The sequence below is a fragment of the Symphalangus syndactylus genome, chromosome 3 (assembly GCF_028878055.3).
Source record: "Symphalangus syndactylus isolate Jambi chromosome 3, NHGRI_mSymSyn1-v2.1_pri, whole genome shotgun sequence".
NCBI lineage: Eukaryota > Metazoa > Chordata > Mammalia > Primates > Hylobatidae > Symphalangus > Symphalangus syndactylus.
The window spans coordinates 135,537,825-135,552,046 of NC_072425.2; the positions used below are offsets into that span (position 1 = coordinate 135,537,825).

Here is a 14,222-nt window from a genome sequence, read left to right on the forward strand (position 1 = left end):
GAGATCTCACCACTGCACCCCAGCCTGGGCGACAGAGCAAGACTCTGTCTCAAAAAAAATAAATGAATAAAAATTAAAAAAATTAAAAAAATAAAATTAGAAATGGAAAGGACAAACCAGAGCTTACAGCTGTTTCGTATATTACAGAAAACGTTTAAACCCTCCCTATTTCCCCTACCCCACTCCTTTATATTCCCATAGCCCTTTGTTTATACCACTCTTAGGGCACTTAGCATGTTCTGTTAAATCTTGGATTATGTTTATTTTGTTACTTTCTAATTCCACTGTTATTACCACTTTAGTACTCTGAATCTCCTGCAGTGTCCAATACTGTACTTTTTTACATAGTCATTGCTTAATGAATATGTATTGAATTAAATATATGCCAGTGGACTACTAAAACTCAAATTATATAAGAAGGGTATGGTTGATTATGTTTTTCTACATATTATTTGACATACTTCTATCTTCCCATGTTCTTACTATAGTTTGTGTATTGCCAAGTCTGTTGTGAGCCCTTCCACAAGTTTTGTTTAGAGGAGAACGAGCGCCCTCTGGAGGACCAGCTGGAAAATTGGTGTTGTCGTCGCTGCAAATTCTGTCACGTTTGTGGAAGGCAACATCAGGCTACAAAGGTAACAAAGCTGGTAATAGAACTACAGCTGGACCTCTGTATCAGTGGGTTCTGTATCCCTGGACTCAACCAACCTTGGATTGAATGTATCTGGGAAAAAATGAGTAGTTGCCTCTGTACTCTATGTGAACAGACTTTTTCTTGTCATTATTTCCTAAACAATACAGTATAATAACTATTTACATTGTATTAGGTATGAAAAGTAATCTAGAGATAATTTAAAGTATATGGTGGGCAGATCACTTGAAGCCAGGAGTTCGAGACCAGCCTGAGCCAACATGGTGAAACCCTATCTCTACTAAAAATACAAAAAATTAGCCAGGTGTGGTGGTGGGCACCTGTAGTCCCAGCTACTTGGGAGGCTGAGGCAGGAAAATCACTTGAACTTTGGAGGCAGAGGTTGCAGTGAGCCACTCCAGCCTGGGTGACAGAGTGAGACTCCATCTCAAAAAAAAAAAAAAGTATATGGGAGGATGTGCATTTTGTTATATGCAAATGCTGCACCATTTTGTCTAAGGACTTGGGCATCCGTGGACTTTGGTATCCTCTGGGGGTCCTAGAACCAATCCCCCATGGAAACCAAGGATGACTGTGCTTAGAGTATTGCTTTCTTTTTCGATTTGTATTTCTGTCTTCCAGTTAAGATTTTGTATCTATATTATTTCTCTTTTTACTTAGTTTGTCTTTAGTATTTAATTGGGTGTAATCAGTTGCCTATTTTGTGTTTTAATTTTGGGACTATAGCAGAAAACATGATATTGAATAAAATTCCAAAAATAAGTCAAATCTACCTAATATGAATACTCATCACTGAGTGCCTTTGGCAGGAAATAAATCTCAATGCTTTAATTGGGAGTAAACAATGTATGAGGAAATTTAAACTTATAATTGTGTGCTATACTTACTTGCCAGTAAATGTGAAATGGGGTGCTAAGTAATAGGTGTTGGGTGAAGGTAATATGATGCTTATCTTTTTGCCATTATATTTTCTTACAGCAGCTGCTGGAGTGTAATAAGTGCCGAAACAGCTATCACCCTGAGTGCCTGGGACCAAACTACCCCACCAAACCCACAAAGAAGAAGAAAGTCTGGGTGAGTTATACACATGATGCTCTTTTATAGAGAACCATCACGTGACTATTGGGCTTATGTAACTTGTATTACAAATATCTATGCTTGAGGACGTCAGTATGACAATCTTTTTGCCTCATTACTAGGAAATCATCTCAGTAGAGAAATTAAATCTATAAGTGGATGCATTTGAGATCTTTTTAGTTAAAGAAACATATTAAAAACAAGAAATTCCTATTGAATTTCTTTTCTTCTTTTCTAGATCTGTACCAAGTGTGTTCGCTGTAAGAGCTGTGGATCCACAACTCCAGGCAAAGGGTGGGATGCACAGTGGTCTCACGATTTCTCACTGTGTCATGATTGCGCCAAGCTCTTTGCTAAAGGTACCCAAAAAAGCCAGTTTTGCCAGCTTTCGGAGGTTGTACTTGGTGTTCTGGAGGTGAACTAGACTCTAGTGAAATGAAATAAAAAGTCTCACACATTATGTCAAGGATACCATTTAGACACATTTCCTGAGTTCCTGTTTAGAACTTAGCAACTAGAAATGTCTTGTTAGTTTATATGGGAAGTGTTAAGGGGACTTTTCATTATAACTAACCACAAAGAAATCCTGTAAGCTAGTATTTCCCAAAGTGTGGTATATATATTATACATTTGATTATTTCAGACATTATTTTAGTTGCTACCCATTTTCTTTTAATGGTTATATTAGAAAAAAATATTAATATAACTAATACATTAAACCTGTTATATTACTGACTTAGGATAATCATATAAAGTTCACTGTTTTAAATAAGATAAGCAGATCAGTTTGAAGAAGTTCATTATTAGGATAATCATATAAAGTTCACTGTTTTAAATAAGATAAGCAGATCAGTTTGAAGAAGTTCATTAAGTAGAAAATAATAGAGGAGATCTCTGTATATAAAGAAAATTTATGAAGGTTATACAGAGTACTGAATCTTAGGAAGTGCTCCTCTAAGCTCTAATGTAAATGCCCTAGAAATAAGGAAAAAGCTTACATGTACTGTTTCTGACTTCCATATTGCCACTTCCTTTTAAATGTTTAAATATTTCTTACAAATGTGTGAGAAACTTCTCTCTTCCATTCTTTTCTATTGTTTTATCTTTAAAAGCTACCTCATGACCTTTATAAGTGAAAACTAGTAAACTAAAGAAAACTAGTAGCATATGAAGCTTTTCTGTGAGTATTCCTGGGGCTCAGAATAATCTTGAGACTGCAGATGTGTGAACATTCCACAGTAGATCCATGCTGGTGTTCATGATCCCAGAAGAATATAGATTTAGACTGGATTGGTATATACAAGTCAAGGACTGTAAAAACACAGGTATGTGAGCCAAAGCACTGCTGTAAACTTTGCTTTGCTTTCAGGAAATTTCTGCCCTCTCTGTGACAAATGTTATGATGATGATGACTATGAGAGTAAGATGATGCAATGTGGAAAGTGTGATCGCTGGGTCCATTCCAAATGTGAGAATCTTTCAGGTACAGAAGGTTGGAGTCTTTTTATTTCAGTTTTCTTCTTTCTAGGTACTACTGCATTTATCAGCCTCTAGAGCACTTTAAACCTAAAATTATGGTTGTGTTGTTATTTGAAATCTCTAAATTTATTTTTTAGTCTCTAGAATAAGCAGCATTGTATTACATTTGTGCTCACTTATCTTGAATATATGCCTTTAAAGTATTTATTTGCTGTCCTTTGTGGGTTCCATAAGCTGATTCTCAATAACCAAATTCAGGACTGTGTTAATTAATAATGCCACATTTTGAGATCAATATGTGTGATATCCATGAGGATATTAGAATCTTAATGTGGTTCCCAACATATGGCTTTATAGTAAGTTCAGTGGAATAGTTTCCTCTTCTTCCTCTCTCTCATTCTTCAGAGGACCTCATCATGGTAGGTTTTTGTTTTCTTAGATGAGATGTATGAGATTCTATCTAATCTGCCAGAAAGTGTGGCCTACACTTGTGTGAACTGTACTGAGCGGCACCCTGCAGAGTGGCGACTGGCCCTTGAAAAAGAGCTGCAGATTTCTCTGAAGCAAGTTCTGACAGCTTTGTTGAATTCTCGGACTACCAGCCATTTGCTACGCTACCGGCAGGTAGGCCAAGTCTCATTTTTTTTTCTGAGAGCTTGTTCTTAGGTAGTTTTTACCTAGTGTTTTTCTTTTGTTTTACTTCATTCTCCTCACTTAATTTTTAGTTACTTGTTTTGGCTATAACCATTAGGAAAATATTTAGAGCCAAGAATAGGACCTTCTTTAGAGTAAGAAATAGGAAGGAGCTGTATCTTCAAAGTTCTTGCTGTTACAATGAGAAATTTGGACTTTATACTCTGAAGGTGATAGGGAGCCAGTGAAGCACTTCACCCAAGACAGTAACCTGATCAGAGTTGCTTCTTAGAAAAAATATTATTCTGAATGAGTGGAGAGGAAGGACTGGAGACACCTGAGCCTAGAGGCAGGATTCGTAGTTAGGGGACAGTTACAATAATCAATTGGAAAAACACTTTCTGTCTATGTAAGTTGTGAACTTGACACATTTATAAAGTAGTCATTAGAAGAATCACACGGGGCCGGGCACGGTGGCTCACACCTGTAATCCCAGCACTTCGGGAGGCCAAGGTGGGTGGATCACGAGGTCAGGAGATCGAGACCATCCTGGCTAACACAGTGAAACCCCGTCTCTACTAAAAATACAAAAAATTAGCTGGGCATGGTAGCAGGCACCTGTAGTCCCAGCTACTCGGGAGGCTGAGGCAGGAGAATGGCGTGAACCTGGGCGGCGGAGCTTGCAGTGAGCCGAGATCACGCCACTGCACTCAAGCCTGGGCGACAGAGCGAGACTCCATCTCAAAAAAAAAAAGAAGAACCACATGGATCACTTTACCTCAGAGCTAAGCTGCTGTTTTATCTTTTAATAGAGCTCCATTTTTTGAATAGGAAAATTAGCTGCTTTCTATGTTATCCTCAAAAGGAACTGAACACAGTTTCAGCTTCTTCATACTAGGTTTGGAATTATCAAGAAAATCTCCTAAGTTAGCCTAGCTAAGCTATTACATAACAGTCTCATTTTTAACTTTCCTTTTCTATTTGAGAAATCTGATTATTTTCATGTTCTTTGGGTTTTACAATATGAATCATTCAGTACCATCTTTATTAATTTTAATAGAATTTGCATGGACACCTTGGTTTTAGTGTTAGATAAAAGCAACATATCTTTCCTGGCAATAGGCTGCCAAGCCTCCAGACTTAAATCCCGAGACAGAGGAGAGTATACCTTCCCGCAGCTCCCCCGAAGGACCTGATCCACCAGTTCTTACTGAGGTCAGCAAACAGGATGATCAGCAGCCTTTAGATCTAGAAGGAGTCAAGAGGAAGATGGACCAAGGGAATTACACATCTGTGGTATGTTTCTACAGCAAGCCATCAGAATTTCTAGTGCCAATAAAGCTTCTTTGGATCTTTGGGGCATGAGACTGAGTATAAGTAAATTAAAAAATGATTTGTATTATATTTAGAAATGTCACGTGGCTTTAGATACCTAAAAATGTATGAGTTATTTTAGCTTTGTGTTTCAGAAGAAGGGTTATGATAGGGAAGGTAATGTCTTAAAATAGTTCTTTTATTTGGCTTTCATCTCAGTTTTCTGAAAATTATTTTTATATTAAGAGGAAGCACTAAGAAACTGTTGATGTGGAAAATGCTAATGTGAAATTAATTGGTTCTCCCTCCCCTTTTGAGGTCAGATATGAATAATGTGCCTTTCTTTATAAGGTCTTCATTTGTAGATAGATGCCTGTTAATTTTATGATTTTAATAATGTATAGGAAATGGTTATTATCTCATGATCTATATTTGCTATTCTGTTGTTTATTTTTATTTATTTATTTATTTATTTATTTATTTGAGATGGAGTCTCGCTCTGTTACCCAGGCTGGTGTGCAGTGACAGGATCTCGGCTCACTGCAACCTCTGCCTCCTGTGTTCAAGTGATTCTCCTGCCTCAGCCTCCCGAGCAGCTGGGATTACATAGGCATGTGCCACCATGCCTGGCTAATTTTGTATTTTTGGTAGAGATGGGGTTTCACCATGTTGGCTAGGCTGGTCTTGAACTCCTGACCTTAAGTGATCCACCCATATCAGCCTCCCAAAGTGCTGGGATTACAGGCGTGAGCCACTGTTTATTTAATTTAATCCAAATTAAAAACTGTGGACCTGCTTGGATAATTTATCATGATACAGCCAATTTGTTTGCATTCTTACCTCATTAGCTTGGCATCTCTTAATTGCCACAGGTTAATTGTGAATTGAATCTCAAAGGTCTCAGCCAAAGAGTATTATACCACATTAAAATAGCGTGTGAGTTTTCTGTTGGATCTCTGTGCTGGATGATTAGAGAGGGAAGAGGAAATGGTTTTAAGAGCACACTGTTTTAAGAATAATTAACATTTTGTTTTTGTATACAGTTGGAGTTCAGTGATGATATTGTGAAGATCATTCAAGCAGCCATTAATTCAGATGGAGGACAGCCAGAAATTAAAAAAGCCAACAGCATGGTCAAGTCCTTCTTCATTCGGGTGAATGATATTACTAATTCATGTTTTTAATGCTTACCTATAAGTAATTACCCTGTGAATACAATGAACTTGTTCTCTTCTATTTTTTGCTTTGTCGTGTGTATAAAACATCTTTGGTTTAATTTGATCCTCTGATTCTTTGAGAGGAATTTGGTGAGGTTGCCAGAGTGGATGGATCTTTCCCTTGGTGGCCTGAAATTATCCTCGTATTAACAGAGAAGCTGGTTTGAAGTTTTTTCATGTGGCATCTAAATGAATGTTTACATATTTACATTTTGTTTGTGTTTTCTTTTAGCAAATGGAACGTGTTTTTCCATGGTTCAGTGTCAAAAAGTCCAGGTTTTGGGAGCCAAATAAAGTATCAAGCAAGTAAGTGAATTTAGCATAACTTTTTTTTCTCTTCATCGGCTAGAAATCTGAGAGTTCTCATATTTCTGGATTGCAGTTTTCCAAAAGGTTTTAATGCTAGAAATGAATTGGTTGAAATGCCTTTTCGGTGCTGTTTTGAGGACTACACTTAATGTTTGTTATAGGCAATTGCCTTTTTGCTCCTTACTTTTATATTTGTTTTATTGTAGGGAGCTTGGTCTAATTGTGACAAATGTACAATACATGTGTGATATAGCCATGTAGCTGGCCTTGTTATAAATGGGTTCTGTTTGACTGATAGGTCAAATGGTGCTTTGTACTGCTCTTGATTTTCCATATGTAACCTTTAATTTTTATTCCAGTAAATTCTTTTGATTTTATTATTATTATTTTTTTTGAGATGGAGTCTCGTTCTGTCGCCAGGCTGGAGTGCAGTGGTGTGATCTCGGCTCACTACAACCTTTGCCTCCCTGGTTCAAGCGATTCTCCTCCCTCAGCCTCCCAAGTAGCTGGGACAACAGGCGGGCACCACCATGCCCAGCTAATTTTTGTATTTTAATAGAGACTGGGTTTCACCATTTTGGCCAGGATGGTCTTGATCTTTTGACCTGGTGATCCGCCTGCCTCACCCTCCCAAATTGCTGGGATTACAGGCATGAGCCACCACGTCCGGCCTCTTTTGAGTTTTTGATAGGGTTATCATTTGTTTCAGCAAGTTTAACCAAGAGTCATATGTTGAGATATTTTTTAAAATATTGAGTTCTGTGTACTTCAGCAATTTTCAAACGCTGTGACTTGTTCTTATATTCTGTGAATGGCTCGTACATGGGGCAACAGGTGATATCAAGAATTTATTTTATACAGTTCTAGGTATACTGTAGGAGTTCAATAAATGCTTGTTGAATCAATTATTTTCAGCAGTGGGATGTTACCAAACGCAGTGCTTCCACCTTCACTTGACCATAATTATGCTCAGTGGCAGGAGCGAGAGGAAAACAGCCACACTGAGCAGCCTCCTTTAATGAAGAAAATCATTCCAGCTCCCAAACCCAAAGGACCTGGAGAACCAGACTCACCAACTCCTCTACATCCTCCTACACCACCAATTTTGAGTAAGCCACCAAAAGGAGAGTAGTCACCCATTTCCCTCTAGATGCAGATGATTGACTTTGTGAATCCAATTCACTAAAATTAGATATACTTGGATATCAGAAAGGAATTTTCAGGTCATCCTTAAATGTAATACCATCATTAATTTTGCTTCACTTGAGGTGTTAATGAGGACTTGATATAAATACTCTTGAGTATTGTAACATAGATGATGAGATAGCATAACTGAACACTTTTTGAAAAGTGGTTATTTTATAGGCTGTAGGCTATGTAAGCTGAATTATTTCTTTTTTCCTTGAAATCAGACATAGTATTGCCAATTTTAACTGGATCTCAAGGTATTGATGGGAGTCTTTTGGCTTTCAAGGTACTGATAGGAGTCGAGAAGACAGTCCAGAGCTGAACCCACCCCCAGGCATAGAAGACAATAGACAGTGTGCGTTATGTTTGACTTATGGTGATGACAGTGCTAATGTAAGTACTTTGCAACACAGGGCCCTAGTTAATACATACTCCAAAAGAACTGTTTGTCCTTGTGTCCATACTTGATGACCGGGTGCCATTTATTTAATGAACTTACTTATAACTTACTAATTTATAACTTTTATTTACCTATAACTTATAACTTATTAATTTGTAACTTTTATTTATTTGTCACTTAGTTCATGGCACTTGGAGTTTTTTAATGACTGATTTTGTTGATTAAAAGGTGACTGATTTGCGTTAAATTAAACCCTTGATGTCTAGTAATTTCTAATGGAAGTTCCTCAAGAATATTTTGTGAAAGATAATAAAATCTAAGTTGCATATTAAAAAGCTTGTGTTTCATATAGGATAGCAGAATGGTTAAGAGCCCGAGTTCTGCCGCCTGCCTGAATACATTTCTGTGCTTAACTGCCTACTTACTGACTTTGGCAAGTAGTTTAACCTCTCTGACCCTCAGTTTCATCTTTAAAATGAAGATAATAATGCTTACCTCGGAGTGGTTGTGAGGATTAAATGAAATAATGTATGTAAAGCCTCTATTTAGTGCCTGGCACACACAGTAAGCTACAATTTTTTTTTTTAAGTTTTTTGTTTTGTTTTTTTTTTGAGATGGAGTTTCACTCTTGTTGCCCAGGCTGGAGTGCAGTGGCGCGATCTCAGCTCACTACAACCTCCGCCTCCTAGGTTCAAGCAATTCTCCTGCCTCAGCCTCCCGAGTAGCTGGGATTACAGGCATGTGCCACCATGCCCGGCTAATTTTGTATTTTTAGTAGAGACGGGGTTTCTCCATGTTGGTCAGGCTGGTCTCGAACTCCCGACCTCAGGTGATCCACCCATTTCGTATCCCAAAGTGGTGGGATTACAGGCATGAGCCAACATGCCCGGCCAAAAGCTTTTAAATACAGTCTAAGAGAACTGGCTTTGAAATATAGTTTATAGACGTCACTGCACATTTTTATAAACTTACCACCTATTGCTCTTTTTGTTTGTTTCCTTTTGAGACCAGGCCTCGCTCTGTCACCCAGGCTAGAGTACAGTGGCATGATTTTGGTTAACTGCAATCTTGGCTTCCGGGGCTCAAGTGATCCTCCTACCTCAGCCTCCTGAGTAGCTGAGACCACAGATGGGCACCACCATGCCTGGCTAATTTTTTTGTTTGTTTTTGTTGAGACAAAGTCTCCCTATGTTGCCCAGGCTGGTCTCAAACTCTTGGGCTCAAGCGATCCTACCGCTTCAGCCTCCCAAAGTGCTGGGATTACAGACGTGAACCACTATACCCAGCTCATTTTTTTATTCTCTAGATTTGTAAAATAGTTTCAGTCTATGGAAAAAGTAATCTTGAAAAGAAGGAAGTGGAAACAGAGCAACGTTGCAAAAAGAATTCTGATTTCTGTGTGCCTCCCTACATTAAAGAATTATAGTTGCTTTCTTGAGGTTATCTTCACTGAGGAAAAGCTAATGCCGAGGAAAACCTCCTTTGACATTATATTCTTTAGGAAAAAAGAAATCTCTTTATTTTATAGGATGCTGGTCGTTTGCTATATATTGGCCAAAATGAGTGGACACATGTAAATTGTGCTTTGTGGTCAGCGGAAGTGTTTGAAGATGATGACGGATCACTAAAGAATGTGCATATGGCTGTGATCAGGGGCAAGCAGCTGGTAAGACCTTATGGGTAAATTTTATGAAAGAGATTCCCTCTCAGTTTCCAGATATTCTTCCTGTGGGTGAATATGGCCTCACTGATATTTTTCACAGTGCCATCAGGGTAGTTAGCCAACAAGTATTGATATACATAATTCAACAGACTACCAATAGATAAAATGAATTATAGGAACTGTAGAATGGGATGAGTCTATAGAGGAGATGGTAAACGTCTTAAAACATATGAAAGTCTGAATAGGACTCTGTTCTTTTTGGATTTTTAGAGATGTGAATTCTGCCAAAAACCAGGAGCCACCGTGGGTTGCTGTCTCACATCCTGCACCAGCAACTATCACTTCATGTGTTCCCGAGCCAAGAACTGTGTCTTTCTGGATGACAAAAAAGTATATTGCCAACGACATCGGGATTTGATCAAAGGCGAAGTGAGAGAGCTTTAGTTGCTTTAAAAAAAAAAAAAAAGACTATTTTTTAGAGCAGTTTTAGGTTCACAGCAAAATTGACTGGAAGGTACAGAGATTTCCCATATGCCCCCTGCACCCACATATGCACAGCCTCCCCCATGATCAGCATCCCCCACCAGAGTGGTGCATTTGTTACAATGGATAAACCTACACTGGACACATGGTTATCACCCTGAGTCCTGTAGTTTACATTAGCATTCAGTCTTGGTGTTGTATATTCTGTGGGTTTGGACAAATGTATAATGACATATATCCACCATTATAGCATCATATGGAGTATTTTTGCTGCCTTAAACATCCTCTGTGCTCTGCCTATTCATCCCTGCCTCTCCCCAACCCTAGGCAACCACTGATGTTTTTACTATCTCCATAGTCTTGCCATTTGCAGAGTTTCACATAGTTGGAATCATATAGTACATAGCCTTTTCAGACTGGCTTCTTCTGCTTAGCATTTAAGTTTCCTTCAAGTCTTTTCATGGCTTATTTAGTTGCTTTTTGAATTATTTCAAAATTCAAAAGAAAAAGACAAAAATACAGCAAGATGATAAACTGTTTTGCTTTTCTACTAGGTGTTCCTAGAGGCACCACCTCTTTTGGGAAATACAGAAGTGTCCTGCTAAGTGAAACAGAAAGATGCTTTTGAGATACGCTGTGTGCCTTCCACTCTGAGACAGTCAGGATCATGAGTATAATGTGCAAAGGGACAGCCTATTAACAGCTACCATGGGTTTTATTTAAGGTGGTTCCTGAGAATGGATTTGAAGTTTTCAGAAGAGTGTTTGTGGACTTTGAAGGAATCAGCTTGAGAAGGAAGTTTCTCAATGGCTTGGAACCAGAAAATATCCACATGATGATTGGTATGACCTAGCCTTGGTTATTGGGGAAGGCTGTATATATCATTGGGGAAATTTCTGGTCCTCAGTTATAAAATGACCCTCAGCCAGGTGTGGTGTCTCACGCCTGTAATCCCAGCACTTTGGGAGGCTGAGGCGGGCAGATCACTGGAGGTCAGGAGTTGGAGACCACCCTGGCCAATGTGGTGAAACCCTGTCTCTACTAAAAAAAAATAGCTGGGAGTGGTGGTGCATCCCTATAATCCCAGCTACTTGGGAGGCTGAGGCACGGGAATCACTTGAAGCCTGGAGGCAGAGGCTGCAGTGAGCTGAGATTGCGTCACTGCATTCCAGCCTGGGCGACAGTGAGACTCTCTCAAAAAAATAAAATGATGCTCATTATCTTCTCTAATCGGTTCTTCTTTCCTTGGTCAGGGTCTATGACAATTGACTGCTTAGGAATTCTAAATGATCTCTCTGACTGTGAAGATAAGCTCTTTCCTATCGGATATCAGTAAGTAGCACTATAAAGAGAAGACAGCAGCCCCACAACCTGAACACACTGAAGCCATGTGCAGGTCATTAAATGTAGAGGCATACTTGTTAGCTACTTTAAACTGCTACTAAAAATTAATCACTTATTTTGCTAGTTCTCAGATTCGTCTGCTTGTAGATTGGGACTATGTTAGCTGAATTCAGTTATAGAAGGAAAGTATTATTGACATAATTTCAGAATTACTTAAAAATAAAACCTAAGTGGAAAACACAAGGTCAGTCTCTTAAGATTCCTCCAAATTCCATTCGTCTCCATGCAGAAGTGCAGATTGTTTTCATGGACAAAACAGCTCATGCCCTGTTCCCAACTTTACATTTTATAAGTCCTTCTAAAACTATAAATCCCCACAATAATGATCAAATTTTTCAATAAGAATTTATAATCTTACCTATATGAAGTTGTTAAAATGTCTAACAAGCTAACAATGTAAGTTCAAAATTCCCCTTCTACCGCTCCCATGTTGGTGTCTCATTTTGCAATATATGCTCCAACTTACTCTGTATTCCTATTCCAATGACACAGTCTGTGCTCCACATTTAGCTGGCAGCTTTTCACACAAACCAGACTCCACTAGCATTCAGCAGATTTGAAGCAGTTACATTTCACTTGTCTCATGGGGCTTTTCTCCCAAAGGAAACACCTCAGGTTTGCCCTTTGTTTTATTTTCAGGCCGTACTTTGTATACATTGTAAGGCAGTAGTTCTATCCTGAAGGCCAAAACTAATTTTCGTAATAGTTAATATTTTTCTTTCTCTTGCTTTTAGGATATTTTACTATATTTGGTGCCTGCTTATGGTACAAGAAAAAAAGATCTTAGGCTATTTTCTGAGAGGCTAAGAAAAACCAAGGACTTCAAAAAGCTTGGAACAACCTAACTAGGGGAATCTATACTAAGAACCCATGAAATAAAGCTAAATTCTGTAATTAAGAGGACCAGGGAACCTAGGATAAAGAGAGGTTTTGAAAAATGCTAGTTTCTGCTTCTATCCTCTCCCTTATGATGATTTTCCCAAATCTGTTTACCCAGGTGTTCCAGGGTATACTGGAGCACCACAGATGCTCGCAAGCGCTGTGTATATACATGCAAGATAGTGGAGTGCCGTCCTCCAGTCGTAGAGCCGGATATCAACAGCACTGTTGAACATGATGAAAACAGGACCATTGCCCATAGTCCAACATCTTTTACAGGTTAGTCTTGAATCAAGATGGGACTTGAGGCCGGGCACAGTGGCTCACACCTGTAATCGCAGCACTTTGGGAGGCTGAGGCAGGCGAATCACTTGAGGCCAGGAGTTCGAGAACATCCTGGCCAACATGGTGAAACCCCATCTCTACTAAAAATACAAAAAAATTAGCCAGGCATGGTGGCAGGCACCTGTAATCCCAGTAATCCCAGCCACTCGGGAGGCAGAGGCACAAGAATCACTTGAACCAGGGAGGCAGAGGTTGCAATCAGCCAAGATCATGCCACTGCAATCCAGCCTGGGTGACAGACTGAGACTGTGTCTCAAAAAAAAAAAAAAAAAAAAGATGGGATAGAACTTGGAACTTGAATTCAATTTAGGGAGTACTATGATTGAAAGCTGGGGGAAAAGTCATTTACTTGGGAAGTCTCGTTTGCTTCTAGTTTTGCATTTACCTGATAGCTGACTTTTTATTGGTTAATTTGTTTGATATTTTAATTGGGCATTTTTAGTTAAGAATTTTTATTTCCTGCCACAGAAAGTTCATCAAAAGAGAGTCAAAACACAGCTGAAATTATAAGTCCTCCATCACCAGATCGACCTCCTCATTCACAAACCTCTAGCTCCTGTTATTATCATGTCATCTCAAAGGTCCCCAGGATTCGAACACCCAGTTATTCTCCAACACAGAGATCCCCTGGCTGTCGACCGTTGCCTTCGGCAGGTAAAAGACTTTATTGACCTACTTGACCTAAGAAGATCAGCCCAAAGACTAATTTGTAATTCTTTCAGGCAACTTTATCTTGGTGACTTTTACTGATTGAAAATGTAGATTCCGGGTGGGTGAGATGGCTCACACCTGTAATCCTAGCACTTTGGGAGGCCAGGGCAGGTGGACCACCTGAGGTCAGGAGTTCAAGACCAGCCTGGCCAACATGGTGAAACCCTATCTCTACGAAAAATTCAAAAATTAGCTGGGTGTGGTGGCGCATGCCTGTAATCCCAGCTACCTGGGAGGCTAAGGCAGGAGAATCGCTGGAACCCAGTAGGCGGAGGTTGCAGTAAGCCAAGATTGCACCACTGCACTCCAGCCTGGGTGACAGAGTGAGACACTGTCTCAAAAAAATAAATAATAAATAAATAATTAGAAAATGTAGATTTCCAGTTACCTATAAATATATATATATAGTCAAATCATTGAAACCGGTGACTTCTACACGTTTGTTCTATCTACAATAGCATTTATTAC

General features: G+C 39.0%; 1 protein-coding gene across 14 annotated transcripts in view; it reads left to right on the forward strand.

The window, feature by feature from the left end:
* KMT2A (lysine methyltransferase 2A) overlaps positions 1–14,222 on the forward strand; it is a 92,439-nt gene that overhangs the window by 53,107 nt on the left and 25,110 nt on the right. For 5 of the 14 annotated variants that reach the window (XM_063636538.1, XM_055273302.2, XM_055273307.2 and 2 more), the window contains 17 exons: positions 489–635; positions 1,631–1,726; positions 1,968–2,088; positions 3,099–3,221; positions 3,648–3,832; positions 4,964–5,137; positions 6,199–6,309; positions 6,605–6,678; positions 7,597–7,790; positions 8,156–8,262; positions 8,622–8,702; positions 9,798–9,935; positions 10,203–10,361; positions 11,140–11,257; positions 11,669–11,747; positions 12,817–12,977; positions 13,512–13,697. In XM_063636538.1, coding sequence (XP_063492608.1) covers positions 489–635; positions 1,631–1,726; positions 1,968–2,088; positions 3,099–3,221; positions 3,648–3,832; positions 4,964–5,137; positions 6,199–6,309; positions 6,605–6,678; positions 7,597–7,790; positions 8,156–8,262; positions 8,622–8,702; positions 9,798–9,935; positions 10,203–10,361; positions 11,140–11,257; positions 11,669–11,747; positions 12,817–12,977; positions 13,512–13,697 — 2,254 coding nt within the window. The remainder of the gene's footprint in view (positions 1–488; positions 636–1,630; positions 1,727–1,967; positions 2,089–3,098; positions 3,222–3,647; positions 3,833–4,963; positions 5,138–6,198; positions 6,310–6,604; positions 6,679–7,596; positions 7,791–8,155; positions 8,263–8,621; positions 8,703–9,797; positions 9,936–10,202; positions 10,362–11,139; positions 11,258–11,668; positions 11,748–12,816; positions 12,978–13,511; positions 13,698–14,222) is intronic. The other 9 variants (XM_063636539.1, XM_063636542.1, XM_055273306.2 and 6 more) reach the window with 4 other exon arrangements.